The 18,511-nt window shown below is 42.6% G+C and overlaps 1 protein-coding gene across 5 annotated transcripts in view; it reads left to right on the forward strand.

The window, feature by feature from the left end:
- The first annotated feature begins 206 nt into the window (after window positions 1–206).
- LOC124158077 (gastrula zinc finger protein xLCGF3.1-like) overlaps window positions 207–18,511 on the forward strand; it is a 110,263-nt gene continuing 91,958 nt past the window's right edge. For 4 of the 5 annotated variants that reach the window (XR_006864700.1, XM_046533255.1, XM_046533256.1 and 1 more), the window contains exons 1-2: window positions 207–306; window positions 771–1,276. Coding sequence is in view for 3 of the 5 variants with exons in the window: in XM_046533256.1 (XP_046389212.1) it covers window positions 1,235–1,276 (42 nt within the window). In the remaining 2 variants the exon portion in view is untranslated. The remainder of the gene's footprint in view (window positions 307–770; window positions 1,277–18,511) is intronic. The other variant, XM_046533254.1, reaches the window with a different exon arrangement.

Genomic DNA, 18,511 nt, shown 5'->3' on the forward strand with positions numbered 1-18,511 from the left:
TACTGCTCAACTAGTGTAATCCACATTACACGCAGGGATTGAATTTAGGAATGCCCCTTAATTCTTTACCGAGATTTGGATGTGGAAGGCCAGTACACTGCCTCACCACTCCAGTTAATCCTTTATTTGCAATTTTCAGGATGGAACTCAGCATAAAGACATGCAAAGCAAATTGATTTGCGGTATACAGGGTTCTTGGTATCATCGCTCTACTGTGCTTGAGGAAGCGATAAATATAATTGATGAATTAATGTAGCATAGAAAAAATCTGTCGCATCGATTTAAGGAAGTATTTAGCAGGTGATGGTAGGAGATATTGAAATTTTTTTACAAATCTTTTGCTTGTCAGATGATTGCGGATTCAATGTTTGTAACATATCCACACAAAGATAGGATTTTTGATAACTTTCTTTGAATGATCACTTAATGAGTTGCATGGAAAGCAATGATGAGTAATTCATCGAGTCTCGTCAGGAACTTGTATATGTTATTAAGTAGTGTGGATGAACCGCCGTGAGTGAAAATATGCGTTTTTCTCTTATAATCATGAGTGGTGCAATGAACCGGAATTTAACTGTGTCCGGCTTTCATCATCTCAAATTATCTTATGCTTATATCTAGTTTTATATAAAAAATATCATTGAGGTATGTATATTTATCTCCTATATTTTCCAGCCAAGTCATTAGATGTATTTCTCGTTCAGAAATGCCTTAAATTGAAAATGAAATGACAGTAATTTAGTTGCTATTTTCTTATTTATTAATTTTAGGTGTGTGAGCTGCACTTCACATCGAGTGATATCAGAAAAGAATCTGTGGCCTTGCACGAGGAGATGGGGTGATAATTCGTGTTGAATTCACTGCCTTGACTGCTGGCCTAATCCTTTGTATCCAAAAGGGTTTCTCTAAGTGAAGCTATCATCAGCTGAGGTCCTGCGTGTAGTAGTCTCTGGTGCTCATATTCAATCAGCAATTTTGTGATATGATGCCTTGGTGGAAGTATCATAGGATGTTTAGAATTGTATGGTAATTCTGCCGCGTGCAATCTCCCTCCTACTCTCAATATGTCTTCACCATCTAGAAAAGGAAGTAGCTGCTTGAGTTTACTCTTACCATTTACGACGCTGTTTTCCTTTAATGAAGTCATATCAGATGAATATGATTCAACTTGTGCAATTTTGACAAGTTTTCTTGTTGCTGCCTTCAACTCATGCGGGGTCAGTGATGCAGAGGAATGCTGTTTTTTCCGTTGACAATTGGAAACAAATCGCAGCAGGTAGGCTGTTACCCTCTGTAATTTGGTAAAGGTCGAATAATTATGAATGAATAGCCTTTCAACCTTGCATGCATTTAAACAAATGATTGCATTTCTCTCATCGGGAATATCATCAAAGCACTCTTCCTTACGTCCTTGCGGCCAATTACTTGGATCTTGTTTCAGCCAATCTGGACCCGCCCACCATAAGGAACACTCACGTAGCATTTCGGCAGATATTCCGCGGGAAATAAGATCAGCAGGGTTGTCTTGAGATGGTAAATGCTTCCAGTCTTTTGTACTGCTTTGTATCTCAGCCACTCGGTTGGCAACAAATGTTTTCCATTTCGTCGGACATCCAGACACCCATGCCAAGGTTACTGTTGAATCTGTCCATAGATGTACGCTGTCAATTTTATGAATATGAGCGTTTTCTGCAGTTTCTTCATTAATCTTGATAGTAGTAATGCTCCACATAGTTCCAATCTTGGGAGAGTTATTTGTTTAATGGGCGCTACCCTTGACTTTGAGCACAACAAATGCACTGTGTGTTCATTGTTTTGATTGGTAGATCGGATGTAAATACATGCCCCATAAGCTCTCTCAGAAGCATCTGAGAATCCATGTAATTCAATCGATCTTATTTAACCGCTCTTGTTAGCACGAAACGATTAATCATAATGTCATTCATTGCTGGGATCTGTTTACATAGAGAAAACCATTCTTGTAATAGTTGACATGGTAATCTTTCATCCCAATTATATTTGCACTGCCACAGTTTCTGCATGAATATTTTGAAGGTTATGGTGATTGGACTCACTAATCCTAAGGGATCAAATGTTGATGATATTACAGAGAGAATTTTCCTTTTCGTGCAGTATGAATCCAAAACTGGCAATAGAGGTTTGTGGATTGAATTCACAATAACAAACTGATCAGATTTAGGTAGCCATTTCAAATTCCTAGTGTTTTCACCATCTGACTATCATCATCTGCCAACGAATGGTTTAGCTCTTTTAATTGCGTTGGAATGGCTTCCAACACCTTCCTGTCATTACTGCACCATTTTCTGAGTTGAAATCCTCCTAGTTCTAATAATTCTTGTAGTTCCCTTTGTAGTTTGATTGCACTTTCTGGAGTATCTGATCCAGTTAAACCGTCGTCCACGTAAAAATCTCTTGTCAAGGCCTCTGCTGCTTCGGGATAGTTTTCTCGTTCTCTCATTGCTAATTCCTGCAAACATCTCACTGCCAGAAATGGTGCTGCTGCTGTGCCGTAAGTTACTGTAGTGAGTTTATACTCCTGTAGATCCTCATTTGGATCTTTCCGCCACAGGACCCTTTGTAGTCCTTGGTCTTCAGGATGCATCAGTATCTGACGATACATCTTTCATATGTCAGTTGTCAAGGCGACTGGATGAAACCTAAATCTCATGGTGGTAGACCATTGGTCCTGTTGAATTGTGGGTCCGACAAGTAGCATATCATTTAATGATTTTCCATTGGTTGTACGCGTAGATGTATCAAAGACGACTCGTAGTCTTGTTGTAGAGCTTACTTCCTTGAACACCGGGTGATGTGGAAGATAATATTTGACTCCTCCTTCTTCAGTACTCAATATCATATGTCCAAGCTCTTCATATTCTTGCATGAAGTTCGTATAGTCCTTCTTCAAGGCAATGTTCCTTTCCAATCTTCTTTCGATTTGGTGAAATCTCAGCAGTGCCGTTTCTCGAGAGTCTCCTAGATTTTCAATGCCGTTTTTTGTTGGTAGTCTTACAATAAAGCGGCCTTTGTCATCTCGTACTGTATGAATTGTGAAATGTTGTTCACAAAGCTGTTCCTCCTTAGAATGAACTGGTTGTTCCATTTCTTCGATGTCCCACCACTTACTTAACTGTTGTTCCAGCATGGAATCACTTCTTGCAAGCAAAGTTAGTTGTTGAGTCTGATTTACTTGGTCTTGATCTGTTTTATACTCTCCACTTATGATCCAACCCAATTTTGTATTTTGAAGAACTGGGTATGGTCCAGGTCTGGTCTTTTGCTCTGGCAACAGTAACTTACAAAACAGTTCTGCTCCAATTAGGATGTTGATTTTTTGTGGTTCATTAAATCTTGGGTCAGCTAATTGAATATTTCTTGGCAAACCTAGATTCTTGCAAGAGATGAGTGTTGTTGGTAAATTGCCTGTAATTTTTGGAAGTACAGCACAATTCAATTTAGCAGTGAAATCAGTCGTTATTGATTTGATTTCTATGTCCACACTGTGAGTGGTTGATGACGTGATGCTATTGAATCCTTGTAGTGGGATATGGTTTCTTTTCTTTCGTATTCCCAAAAGTTGTGCACAATGTTCAGTAATGAAATGTGTTTGTGAGCCACTGTCAAGTAAGGCTCGACAATTGACCCACCGTCCAGTCTTGTCTCTGACTTGGATGACGGCTGTGCTCAGTAATACTTGCAATATTGATTTTCTTCTCATTGTGTAATAACTCAGGTGAGGCTGTGCTGAAGCACGGGTTTCTTGATCCTGACGTTCCTGTCTGTTCTGAATTGACTCTTGGTGACTCGACGTGGTGTGGCTTGTCTTGGTGCAACAAGGTGTGGTGATGTCGATTACATTTGAAGCATGAGCGTTTCGATTTTCACTCCATTGCATAATGATTCCCTCTTAAGCAGTTGTTGCACAATTTATGCTGCTTGATTATTCCAATTCGTCTTTGAACACTCATTGAAATAAATTCATTGCATCTGAATAAGGCATGCAATCCCTTACACACTACACATGCAGTGATGGTGTTTACATAACTCTGCTTAAAGTTCTTGTGATTCTTGTTTTGTTTAAACTTATCCTCCGTTTCACTACCATTTGGTTTTTCAGCATGTACTAACTGCAGAGTTTGACATTTTCCCTCCAGAAATCGTTTCAAATCTTCTAAACTGGGAAAATCATGGTTATCGAACCTCCATTCGAACTCAATTTTTGTATTTTTGTCCAACCTTTCCATAATCATTTGTGAAATCAGCAAGTCCTCCAATAGGAATGGGTAGATCCATTGCTTCCAATCCATTTTTATTGCTAACCACTTGATTAATTAATTGTCTAATTTCTGGTTCCGAATTCTTGTGAGCACTTGGTAACGTAAGTAGAGCTCTGACATGCTGCATTGCAATTAATCTTTTGTTGTTGTATCGTTCACAGATGATTTCATATGCCACCTTGAAGTTAGCTGATGTTGCAGGTAGATTTTGAATTAGCTCTTTTGGTTGACCCTTTAGCACAGATAGTAAATAATGGAACTTCTGTACCTCAGAAAGTAGTTGATTATTCACAACTAGACTTTCAAATGTATCCCTGAATTGATTCCAGCTTCCTAACTCTCCGTTGAAGTTAGGCAGTGTTATGCGTGGCAATTTTATGTTATTCATATCTGGCGTCTCACTTTGATTGGATTGGCTCGATCGCTCAGATTTATTCGAAGATTCATGTTTCACTATTGGCTGGGAATTAATTATGGTCATAATATTCCCTTCGACTTCAAAATAAATGCGTTCAAAATCTTCTCTGTCCGCGCCATGGTCTTCCTCATCCTCAATTTCTAAGCGTAACTGGACTTCATCGTATTGATCCCATATTTCTCTAAGTTTGGCTTGCCTAGCATGTAAATTTTTTAGCTTATCATTCACGGAGAATGAGTTGACGTAGTTGAGAGCACGTGTTAATTTTCCCTTAATCACGCCCCTTTGCTTTATTAATTTGCCCTTTGTTATTGAATCCATCATATGGGAAAATGACTAAAAAGGTTTAGGAATGGAAGGATCTGACCTTGGATGAGCCTCTGATTTGAGTGGGGCGCCACACGAACAGGGATGGGGTGTTGAGTTGAGTCGGCACTTGTTCGACACGGCGCGTATCTCGTCGGCGATAGCGGAGATAGAAGGCGGCTGCGTGTCTCTTCTGCACGGCATTCAGTCCGGGCTGGTCACTTCCCCTTGCGGCCAGCTGCTTGGGATGATAAGGGGAACTAAAGGCTCGATTCTTACGACGCAATGCCTGTGCGTAATTTTTCAAGAAGAATCCGCTGACAAAGGACCAAAATGTTTGGGTATTGAATTATAGTGGACTGTATTAATTTAAATGCTGGTTTGTTATCAGGATTCCTTTAATGAAATTACACTAGTAAGAAGAGCACAAAGTAAACTAAATGATCTTGAAAGGATTGGGAACTGTCCCACACGTCCACCCAAGACGATTGCGCGAGGCTGACTGACCACAAGACTGACTCCCTTGGCCGGCCGGAGTGAGCGCATGGATACAAACAAAAGAAATAGTTCCTCAACAACTAGGTTCCTGTGGCGTCACGTGGAGCGGCATCGCATGGGCACCAATCTGGCCTTTTTCAAATGCAGCTAAAATTGACCATTTAACATTTGTCTAAACTGGGATTTCTAAAACCAAGTAATTTGTGTATTATGAATACAGTAATTGTGGGTACTGAATCGCAATCAATGCCTTTTGTTTTTTTTAATGAAGGAAACTACCCTATTGTTTACATAAAATTAAAATATTCCATTAATCAGCTGTTTGAATCCTTTAAAGGCAATCACAATTACTTGGGTTTCCTGCTGCATATGCGACCTAGTCAAACATTCTCACATTCATAGTTTAGTATTCGAGGTGTTCGAAATTCGATGTATTCGAATATTCGAGCAATGATTTGATATTCGAATTCGAGAAATCTACTATTCGACCCATCCCTACTATAAACCTATTCGTTTCCTTCCTCTCCCAAGTTTTCCTAACATTCTACCCTCTTACCCTGTTTTCAACATCCCCTCCCAGCTTAGTGCTCTGTCCATACCTTCTGTCTTCTCCGTATCTCATCCAGAAGCTGTCTCTCCACACCCACCATATCCACCACGTTCCTCCTCCTCTTTTATCCTCCCTTATACAGCCTGGGCCGTATAAGCATTACAAATGAGTCATCTATCCCTCTATACTAAGCCTATCTTTTTGAGAATATTCATTAAATTTACCCAGTTCACTCTATGAAATGCTTTTTCGAAATCCACCAAACAGGAATGCATGTCCTAGTCTTCACAAAATCCTCTGGCCAACATCCCTCCTCATAGTTCCTTGGTACTAGTTTGATAAATCCTTCCTACTTTCCCTACATAGATTCTTCAGAAGCTCACACTCTATTTTTTCCATGCCCACAGCTTTCCTAGCCTTCATGTAATGAAGGGCTCTCTAGATTTCAGCATCTAAGATCCCCTGGCCATATATTTATCCTCCTCCACTGCACTTTCCTCCTCTAAAGTCAATCCCTCCGGCCTGTTCCTTCCACCATACAGATACTCTGCTCTACTCTGTACCTCTTCTCACTCGGTTAGCATCCTTCTGTCTTTAGCCTTATGTTTATACATTGCTTGGCCTCATTTTCTGTTCTATAGCAACTTAGCTTTTGTGTACAAAGTGCCTACCTCTCCTTCCTTCTGAAACTTGTCCATGTCCTCACACTGTCTTTTCCACCAAGCCTCCCTTTCCCTCTTAGTTTCATGCCTTATTCAATTTTTCATTTCTGTATACAGTGGAAGCCCGGTTTTGCTGGTACGGCATTTTACGAGAATGGCGTTTTTGCGAGTGATAGTCCTTGTACTGCCAATTGGCATATGTGTTACATGTAAAATAAATCGGATTTTGCAAGGTCAAAAAGTTCCTTCCACTGTGTACGCTCGGTTTTACGACAGATATTTCTCGAGGGTGATGCACCTCTGAGCGATCATTAACTATTATGTTTTGTATTATCTGTTCATTAAACTAAAAATACAAGATGTGTGTCAGATCTACAACACCTGAAGCCAGTTATGTCCATGCATTTATGTGATTTATGGCCTTGAGTACGCTCTGCTTGCTCCCGTTTTACCTTCATCTTTTGTTATTCGCAGTTATCAGTGGGATGGGAGTGGGAGGAAGATGACAGTGGGAGAGGGAGTTAGTTCCCCCCCATCCTCTGTGGCTGGCTTCATCACTATAATAATATAATAGGCTAAGTCTTAAGGCCTGGTTACACGAATTATAAATTAGCATGTACGGGTGTAATGTCTTAACGTTATTAACACAAGAATGAACACCAAAATGCATGCACAGAAAATAGAACCTCTTCTAATTTGGTTCATGCATTCGTAAATGTTCTGTTACAAACGTATCCAAATGTACATTAACTGGTTCGTGTTAATGTACCGTGTAACCAGGCCTTAAAGCGTGGGAGTTAACATCGTAGTGAAACCCCCTGCATCTCCTCCAGTGTGAGGTATGGAAGTTGAAAGCGCAACACTGTTGTAGTTAGATTGGCACACTTACGTTGACTTCCGACTTATGGAAAACTAGGGCAACATTACCTGCCGTTGCATACTATCCAGCGAAGTTATTTCGATATTTCATATGTGCATCGGAATGTAGTTTGATCAAGACATTGTCAGCTATTGCCATGTAGGAAAATCACAATTATCACCAAGATGGTGTAAGATAACAATAAACCTTAGGTTATCGAACGAGGACTCAGCACCGCCGAGTAATCAACTGTAAAAAAAATTTAAAATCAGAATTTCTGTGCTGATAGCAGAAGCCATCTTCTTAGAGACCAATCATAGTGAATCTTCAATATCTCTTCTTTGTACTCTCCAAAATTCTTAATAATTCAAAATTTCACATCATATCAGCAGAACTGTGACGCACTTCTGCACATTCCCTGAAATTTGTTTAAACTAATGGCTCAACTTAGATGCGGGTTACCCTCAGTGGCTATGTACTATTATTATTATTATAGTATTCTACCGATTAAGGTAGGTTTCCATGGAGTACTAAAGAGGTGATCTGGGAGCCTCCCTTTCCTTCCAGCACTGCCTTCTTTAATTCACTGTAAGGCCTACTCTCTTTCAATCTATCTAAAAATGCTATTCTTTTCCTTCCCCTCCCTCGTTTCCCCAACATTCTACCCTCCAACACCATTTTCAACATCCCCTCACCGCTAAGCACTGACTCCATCCAAACCTTCTGTCTCCTGCGTATCTCATCTAAAAGCTTTCTCTCCTCGCCAACCATATCCAGCACTTCGTCGTTCCTTTTCTTCTCCGTCCATTTCACCCTCTCCATTCTTCTCCATACCCACATCTCGAACGCCTCCAATCTTCTCTCGTCTTCTTTCCTCAGAGTCCACGTTTCCGCACCGTAGAGAGCTACACTCCAGATCAAACTCTTCACTAACCTTTTCTTTAAACTCTTACACAACGATCCTCTAAGAAGCTCCTTCCTGTTCATGAATGCCTCCTTCGCTAATGCGATTCTCTTCCTTATGTCCTTACTACTGTATCCGTTTTCCTCTAACGTACTGCCTAAATAGTTGAATTGCTCAACCTGCTCAAGTTTTTCACCACCCACCTTTATCTTGAGTCTCACATTCCTCGCTCGTGATGCTTTACAAAACCGCATTACCTTAGTTTTCTTGTGATTAATCCTCATCCCAAACTCCTCGCAACGTTCGTATAACGCATCCACTAGGGCCTGAAGCCCCCTTGCTGACCGACTGATCAACGCCTGGTCATCCGCGAATCTCACTGATTTGAACATCATTCCTCCCACTTTTATCCCAGCTTCTAACTCATCCCACGCTTCCCTTACCATCTCTTCAGCATACACGTTAAAGAGCAGTGGCGATAGAGGACAGCCTTGCCTCACACCTCGGCCAATGCTTGCCCACCCAGATTCTCCGTCCGCTATCCTCACTTGCGCAGTCTGGGCCATATACAGATTACAAATCAGTCGTCTATCCCTCCAGTCAACACCTATTCTCTTGAGAATATCCATTAACTTTACCCAGTTCACCCTATCAAACGCTTTTTCAAAATCCACGAAACACACATATACGTCCTGCTCATATTCTAGGTTCCTCTCCACGAGGGACCTCATTATTGCTATTGCATCACGAGTTGACTTCCCTTTTCTGAAACCAAACTGATCTTCGCCCAAATACTCGTTTGCCCTCGCCTCCATTCGTCTGTTCAATATCCTCAGCACTACTTTAGCCGCATGGGATATTAGGCTGATAGTCCTATAATCTCCGCATTCCACAGCTTTCTTCTTTTTCGGAAGCGGAATTAAAACCGTCTTCACGAAATGCGAGCACAATTAAAAATTACTATTTCTTACATCAGATCCTTTGAATCTCTTGGCAATGATTCAAAGCTCCTATATAAGACTCTTCTGTCAAAAATAATACTCCATTCCGAATTTTGTGAATCAGCACATGCATCCTCGCTAATCCGTTCCCATGCGATGCTATTATCGTAGGCATATGAACCGCCCAGGGTTATTATATTCTGAGGCATTGAAGGTTTTGTAAATTAAGTAAAATATTATCGCAATCGCTCTCCAGAAAACTCTCTGACTACAGTCCGGCCAGCGAGAGTTGCCCAATGACACAGCAAATAGGAGGACTGTAGAACCCTCCACCAGCACGGATTGCAGCCAATCACTGGCCCCAAAATGCACCTCACGCTCTCGCCTAGTCATACAACAGTTGTCACATGTGTATGAAGCAAATAAACAAGCCCGAAAAAACAAAACAAGCCCTTCCTTCGAATCACCAAAACAGGGTCGTTGTCCCTTCCGCCTCCTCTCTTCATGGAAGCATTCTTTTTTTTACAAGTAACGAAGGCGTTTCCCATTCTTACCTGGAAACCTCACCCCATACCCCGAACTATGCCCTTGTGGCTGTCCTCAGACAATTCTCGGACTATATAGAGGGGTGAACTCAATTCCCCCGATCGTGTGAGCACGGTACAAGGCAGAGGGCTGATTTATGGGGCCTCAGCATTCAGCGGTTCAAGAGAGCGATGAAAAACTTCTTCCATCCCGTGGACTGGATGTGCCCAATCACACGGCAACGTAGAGTTGGGGTGTGGGTAAGGGGTGGATCTTAATCAATAATACCTTTGCAGCGTTCAGAAAGGAATGTTGTCATCGCTTTAACGACTTGGATATCCACCCTGGTAAGCTTCTTGAAGTAGTTCACAGTATGGCTCTCATCATCCAAAGTTGAGCAAAGTCCTCACAATAATCTCTAATGTATTCTGCTGACTTATTCCAGCTTGTCCATCTCGTTAAAACAGGAATTTGGAACAACTTTGCACTTATTTCTTCATTAGGATACTTGGTTTTCAGATGCGACAGGTATCGACACTTTCTTTTGTGAGTTTTTGAGAACAAAAGTTTGCATTGTGTATCACATGTGTGGAGCTCCTGAAGTAACGTAGACCATATGCTGGCTACCAAGTTGAGTTTGTGAGCCTAACACTGTATATGTACCATGTCTTCATTAAAAGGTATAATTAAAGAGTGAACACATGTAAGCATATATTGGGCAGAATCTGTAACTATTGCCACTACATTTTCATACCTTACGTTGCAGTCTACAACCACTTTCAGTATTGCCCTGGCACACTATGCACCACTTGCTTTCTCCAAAACCTTTACTCCACCTACATAAATGCACTGCTTACTTGAGCCATGATGTGGCTTTATAAGTATAGTGGAGACATATTTCCCAGTTCAGTCAGTAGATTTGTTGCATATTAAACAAACTTGCTTATCATAAACAGCTTTTTTTACACCTGAGCCTGATTTACACCTGCAGCAAAAACATATTTGGTACGAAAGTTGTCAGCATGACACATCCCCTGTCCTTGCAAGGAAGAACATATGGTACATATCACATACAACCATGCTTGCAGATAGTCCTTTAACCACAGACACATTGTATCAGTACTTGAGAAACTTACCTGGGCAGTACCTATTTCTTGGGGAAACCTTTTAGAGCAGGATTTTCTATTTTTACGAGTGGTATATAAGCCTTTTTAATGGCTTCGGTCAAACCATAATTGAGCTGATCTCTATCCAGCCTGATTTTTTTTGATTTATCTCAACATTGTTGCAGTGAAACCCGTTGCGTCAATAGTCTAGCTTTCGGTGACTCTTTCTTGCTTTTTTGAAGAGCTGTTGCTTGGTGCTTCTGGCAGGAATCTTTACACATTCAGCCAATTCTTGCATTGCAGAATTTACGCATAACAATTTGTTTTTGTCTGTCAAAGACATAAAATCCTTCGCCAGCATACTCGTTGAAACAAGTAAATATATTAACCCATTAAATCCCAAGCATGTGAATAACTTAAAAATTCCCAATATTTTGATGAATTAGCAATAAAACAGACTCAAATAAGGCAAATTATTGTTTTATATATTTTTATTGTTTTTAGTTAGCCGTCAGTAAAACGTTGTGTATACGCAACATTGGGAGTTCCTCGGGTCAAAAGAGCAGTTTTGCCTTTTTTTTCGGAACTCTTTCATTTTTGCAAATAATTCTTTTTTATTATAACCCAAATATATAATTAACCCAAAATATTGATTGAGGTATCCACCGCTTAACATGAATTCGCTTAACACGATATTCGCTTTAACACGATTGGTCCTCAAAAATCACTTTTACTGAAGTTGACCTAAGTTCCCGCTTAATTTAACTTCAGATGCATATAATACACTAAAGCCTACTTTTTTGAGTAACTAAGTAAGGATAAAGCGGGAAGAAATATCCTACGTCATCTACTTTAAGAATTGTAATAATTACATTGGCCCTCATAAAATCATAACATCATTGGAGTTGATCGCCGAGTGCGCGAGGGTGACATCCAAATTTTTTGCAGTGCCGTCGGAAAAAGCTATTCAAATGCCTGTAATCTGAGAAAAAATCCTTTGCGAAATGAAAAATAACTTCATGTTACACATTTTATTCTTTTTTGTTGAGCCCAGACCACGACATCAATATCTAAACATCGTAATGGGTTATACTGTCGGCCTCCAGCATATAGGTATCACAGGATTACGTGAAATTATACTAAGTTTCCATTTTGTAGAAGAAAAAAAGGCATCCGCAGTATCCAGTTAGCTCAGCGAATGCGAGCATTTTGATGTCTCAAAAACCTCGTGCTGAAATGGAACAGAGAAGTAAATTGTATCAATTTACCCCGCGAGTTGGATAGATACCGTATAAGCTTGTGTAAGAGGCGCACACGTGTAAGAGGCGCACCCCTATTTTGAGCATCGAAATTATAAAGAAAAAAATTTTGCGACAATTTTTATCCTATCGTGCGGTGTGGCAGGCGTATGCCCGGAATTTCGACAGTTATCGAAATTTCCTTTTTCAGTACTATTTGAAAGAGGAAATTTTGATAACTGTGGCGGTAATAGCGGCATAAGAGGGAGTAGAAAGAGTTCCGATCCTCTCTTCGCATACGCCATCGCTCTACGTTGCTTGTCCTACTCACGAACAATTTTGTTTAAAAGCTCTCGCAGGAGTACTGCAATAGAATTGCATCCGTGAAAAATTGTAAGGCAAAACACGATAGGCACATAGCATGAACCTTCCCAAGAGATTGGACAACAATCGGGGCAATCTCAGCGCCGTAGGATAATAACCACGTCGTAGATTTAAGGTCCCTTGCTCACACACCGATTTTTGACGGCCGGTAAAATATCGGCCGTCCACATTCCAATAGCGAACAATCGGAGAGCATTGGAGCTTGCACACGTACCGACCACGCGCCGGCACCGGCAAAATGCCGGTTATCTGTCGGCCATTGTCACTGTGGATCGCCGGCGCCGGCTCAAAAACATAGATAGCAACTTATCGTTTGACCGGTAAAAATCCGGCGTGTGTGCAAGCATCGCTTCGCCGGTAAAATGTCGGCCGATATTTTACCGGCCGTCCAAAATCGGTTTGTGTGCAAGGGGCCTAACGGAACTACACTCGGCCCTCCATCAGCCAATGCCTCTGCCGTTTTTTTTCCTTTCCGAGACTCCACAGGAAAATAGGAAAATATCAAGTTAAAGGGGAACAATGGAAACGTGTTTCATCCCTACCCCATCTCACCAACTGACCTTTTTGGTCTACCAGGTTCAATTCTCCGAGTTTCTGGAGGTCAAATTCTAGGTGAGTCACCTTCTGAGCTCGAAGATATCTCGAAATCTTTCAGCAATTGTATGACACGCACGAGGTTCTAAATAGAATTAGACCTAACGCGATGTATATCTGACAGCATTTAAGTTTTTTTCAGCTCTAATTGATTGACACAAAGATTTATAGCTAAAACAAGGGTACTAATATTCAACATAGTCCAAACAGCACAATTTCGGAAGAAACAAGCGTAGCATAAGCGCATTCAAACAAGACGAGACGGACTGGAAACTTCAGGCTACGCAAACTGCGTATATCACATTGCTGAGCCTTCGCCACTTCGCTTTAAAGGCAACGACGTCACATGCAAGATCGGACGTGTTCTTCCCTTCCTCCTTCGCTCATAGCCTCGTAGCTTGAAATACGGAGGGGAGGGAGCGTGCTCCTTCCCCTCGACCTCTCCTTCAGCGCTCTTCACTTATAAGCATTTCCGATTTCTTCTATCCACCATTTAGTCCAACAATGAACACACTCGTTCGAATTTTTTAACCGCAGGTTTTGACACCAATATAATTTTCAGTTGGAAAAATCCTCATATTAGCGTCTGAAGATGAATTTTGAAATATCAGGTGCTCAGCGTAATGGAAATTGCTCGGCAAGACAATGTTGACTATTAACCAGGTATGTCCTTCAAAACTACGCGTTGTAGGAGAGCGGATGCTGGCTCTTCATATTGAAGGAACCTACCTAAGCATCCCACGCTCTCTCCGTTCTTTTCCTCTGCTTGCACCTTACCTGCACATCCCTCTGGTTTCCGGTCGCTCCTTTCCCACCAATAGGTACTGCAACATCAGCGACCTACGAGCCTCACACGCCACGGCGATGGCAACGAATCGGAGAGGTGAATGCCGATCACGTGGGGACGCCTAAGGTGGACTTGAGAGAGTAAGCAGCTTGGCAGCGGGGAGTCAAGCGCGAGATGTAGAGAGAGCAACATCAACTTGGGGATCAATAAAAGAATGGTCTTTATCTCACAAAATCTTTCAATTCTGTTCCCTGTACTTCCTCTGACGAACCAGTAACGGTCCTAAATCTTACATTGGTGTCAGAAGTGTCGGATTTTAGTCAGAGGAGGATACATATCAGAAGATAAGACCATGTCTTCTCGAATCAGTTTAGGTGGACGAGAGGTGGAGCTCCAGCAGGCCATGAACGAACTGTGCGAACGACTCCGCGTGGTCGAAACGGAAAATAAGAGGCTGAAGAATAGCAGCGCGGCAACCGCGACAGAAACTCGACCACAGCTCGCATATTTCACGGCGGTTGGCGAGTTTTCGGGAAAAGTCGAGGAGGATGTCGACGCCTTCTTTTCAAAGTTGGAGGGAATCGCAGATCTCGGTGGATGGTCCGATGCCGATAGATTGCGAGTCGCTAAGCTGCGTATGCTCGGAGACGCTAATATTTTCATTCGTAGTAAAGACGAATGCCGCGAGGCAGACTCGTACGAAGTTTTTAAGGCTCTCGTTACGGCGCGGTATCGCTCCAAAAAGAGCGCGCGGTTTTTCCGGGAGGTGTTGTCGAACCTCCGCATGTCACCGGGCGAAGGCATTGAGGCATTCGCTGACCGAGTGCGGGCGATAAATGCGCGAACCTACTCCACTGAGGGCCCAGCAGAACGAGTGGCGGAGCGACGTGTCGAGGCGGATCAGCGGGCGCTCGACACGTTCCTACGTGGGCTAACTGGGGAGGTTGGCCATCAGTGTCGACTGACTGCCCCTGAGACCTTCGATGCTGCCATCGCTAACGCCATCCGGATCCAGGAGACTGAGAGAAGGCCGGCGGAGGGACCAAGGGATGGACCACCCGCCCGCCGAGTATTCCATGCCCCTAGCCAGCGCGTCTGTTTCAACTGCGGGCAGCCCGGTCACCTTTCCAAGCAGTGCAGCCGAAGAAGGCGCTGTTTTATCTGCGGAGGGGGAGATCATCTGGCCCGTGATTGTAGGAGCCGCAGCGGGGTCCAACAGGCGGGAGATTTAAACGGCGCTGGGGCCGGAAGAGCCGCCGAATCCGGCCCCTGGTAAGTGTAATCCTACCTCGTGTGGGCAGTAGGGGGGATTCATGCGATTTGGTGGCAGTAGTTAATATTTTAGGAAGAAAATGTAAAATGCTTATAGACACGGGGGCTCAGATTTCCCTAATCAGGCGCGATGTATGTGGAACAGAAAAAATCAGAGCACCTGCGGTCAGAATTTTGGGTATTGCTGGGGGAAAAATGTGGAATTACGGGGAGAAAGAAGTGACCTTTTTTGTGGGGGCAGTGAAGTATGATGTAAATATGCAAGTGGTTGAGCGAGTTGCAGAATTTGACGGGATTTTAGGCTTGGATTTTCTTAAGAAATATGGGGCATCAATTGATGTGAGTGGGGGTAAACTTTTTGTTGGCAAAAATAGTTGGCCATTAACAGGGGAACTAGTAGAGAAGAAACAGGACCTGAAGGACGAGATTAGCCCTAATAAGAAGGACAGTAGTTCTAAAAGACACGAAAAAACTATTAAAAATGTAGAGTTGAGGTTAGAAAATGCTGTATCTGTGCCGCCGCGTAGCGAAAAAATAATTAGAACAACAATTGTAAGTGAAACCTCCTTTCAGGGTCGCGAAGTTATTGTGGAACCCATAATTCCGGATGTTGAGGGGTGTGCCGTGGCTCGTAGTTTGAGCAGCGTAGGCGAAGATAACTCTGTTATCTTTCAAGTGGCGAATTTTGGGACAGAGGAATTAAATTTCCCAAAGGGGATGTTATTGGCTACGGTAGATGAGCTAGTTACAGGGTTGGCGGGCGAAAGTGATGTGGTAAGAGTTGGCCAATTAGGGACGATAGAAAATGTCACCGATAAATTAAATTTTGCTGACAAGCTAAGTCACCTATCGCCTGATGAGGTGAATGTGTTGAGGCCTGTTCTGGAGGAGTTTTGTGACCTTTTTAGTCATAAGGAAAATCTACCTGCGACAGATATCGCGTACCACCACATACCTACTAATGAGGTAAAGCCCATATATCGTCGCCCATACCGCACTCCGTACCATCAGAAGCCATTGGTAGAGAAATTTGTGCAAGAGCAACTTGAGGCTGGGATAATTACACCTAGTGAGAGCCCATGGGCATCACCAGTCGTTATCGTGCCCAAGAAATCCACCGATGGGAAGCCAAATTTTAGATTTTGTGTAGATTTTCGGCAATTGAACTCCATCACAACACCCGATGTCTATCCGATTCCAAATATCGTCGATACTCTTGATTATTTGGGGGGGTGTAAATATTTCACGACCTTAGACATGACCAGCGGGTATCATCAAATACCCATGCACCCTGAATCGCAGCCTAAAACCGGTTTCGTTGTCGAGAGTGGGCACTACGAATACACTAGAATGCCATTTGGTTTGCGAAATGCCCCTGCTACCTTTCAGCGAATGATGGACGGAGTGCTCCGCGGATTAAAACCCTTACAGTGTTTAGTATATTTAGATGATGTTATTGTATTCAGTAGCGGAATTAAAGAACACTCCGAGAGATTGAGACGAGTTTTCGAAAAATTGAGGGAATCAAAACTTTCATTAAAATTTGAAAAATGCCACTTCGCCTTAGAACAGGTAAATTATCTCGGCCATATTATTTCGAAAAAGGGTGTGCGGCCCGACCCGGGAAAGATTGATGCGGTGAAAAACTTCCCAACCCCAACAAATGTGAAAGAGTTGCAATCTTTTCTCGGTCTAGCCAACTATTACCGACGCTTTGTCGATCGATACGCCGAGCTGGCCAGGCCACTTACAAGGCTTTTGAAGAAGGGGACAGCGTTTATCTGGGGACCGGATTGTCAACACGCAATGGGTGTTTTGAAGGATGCACTGACTTGTAGCCCTGTGCTTGTATACCCTGATTTTAACAAACCCTTTATTCTCTCCACGGATGCAAGTAATTTTGCGCTTGGGGCCGTCTTATCACAAGAGGTCGCGGGAGAGGAGCATCCAATAGCCTATGCATCTCGGCAACTAAATACCGCGGAAATCAATTATTCCACGACTGAAAAAGAATTGCTGGCGATCATTTGGAGTGTTCAGCATTGGAGGCCTTATTTATTTGGGAAAATTTTTAAAATTGTGACAGATCACGCAGCATTGAAATGGCTTTTCAGTATGAAGGACCCCTCTAGTAGGTTGATGCGATGGACGTTAAAGCTCGGCGAATATAACTATTCCGTTGTTCACAAACCGGGGAAGAAACATTTGAACGCGGATTGTTTGAGTCGTAAAGTGAGGCTCGTCGACACCATATTTGATGATGACGTAGCAAAAATGCAAGTAAGGGATATGCAGTGTAAACAGTGGCGTTCATCACAAGGTTTCGAAGAAAAGGGAGGGTTTTTATACAAAGATACGCGTAATGGATTGAAACTAGTGGTTCCGGAGATAATGAGAGTAGATGTTTTCAGACAGTATCATGAGCACCCTTTGTTTGGCCACGCAGGTGCGCGGTCAACATTCAATAGAATAGAATCTCTCTATTGGTGGCCTAAAATGCGAGCGCATGTTGAAAGGTTGGTGAAAGAGTGTGTGTCATGCAATCGCCGTAGCCCGTATGGTAGAACGAGAGCGCCTTTGCAGAAGCTACCTGAAGCCGAAGCCCCTTTTGATTTCGTAGCGGTCGATGTGGTAGGACCCCTACCCGTGACGGAGAGTGGAAACAGATACATTCTCTCCATATTAGATCATTTTTCGCGGTATTTGGTCATGGTCCCCTTGGCGGATCAGTCGGCAGTGACTGTAGCTGAGGCTTTCGTGAATAGGTGGGTTTTGAAATTTGGTGTGCCAAGTAAGCTTTTGAGCGATCAGGGGTCTAATTTTATGTCTGAACTGTTTACAAATATGTGTAAATTACTGAAGATTACGAAGTTACGCACAACACCCTTCCATCCGGAATGCAATGGGAGAATTGAGAGGGTTCATCGAACAATTGCGGTTATGATTAGCCATTACATAAACTCTAAAAACAATAGCTGGGATGTATTACTCCAATATGCAACTACAGCATATAATAGTAGCACGCATAGTAGTACAACATGTTCGCCACATGAAGTTGTATTCGGGTTTCCAATGAAAACCCCTTTCGAGTGTTTGGACAGAGAGAGTAAAAAGATTGTCGGCGATTATGTTACGGGTCTTCGGAAAATCCTGATGGATCTGAGGTCGA

This window comes from Ischnura elegans, chromosome 4 (assembly GCF_921293095.1).
Source record: "Ischnura elegans chromosome 4, ioIscEleg1.1, whole genome shotgun sequence".
Lineage (NCBI taxonomy): Eukaryota > Metazoa > Arthropoda > Insecta > Odonata > Coenagrionidae > Ischnura > Ischnura elegans.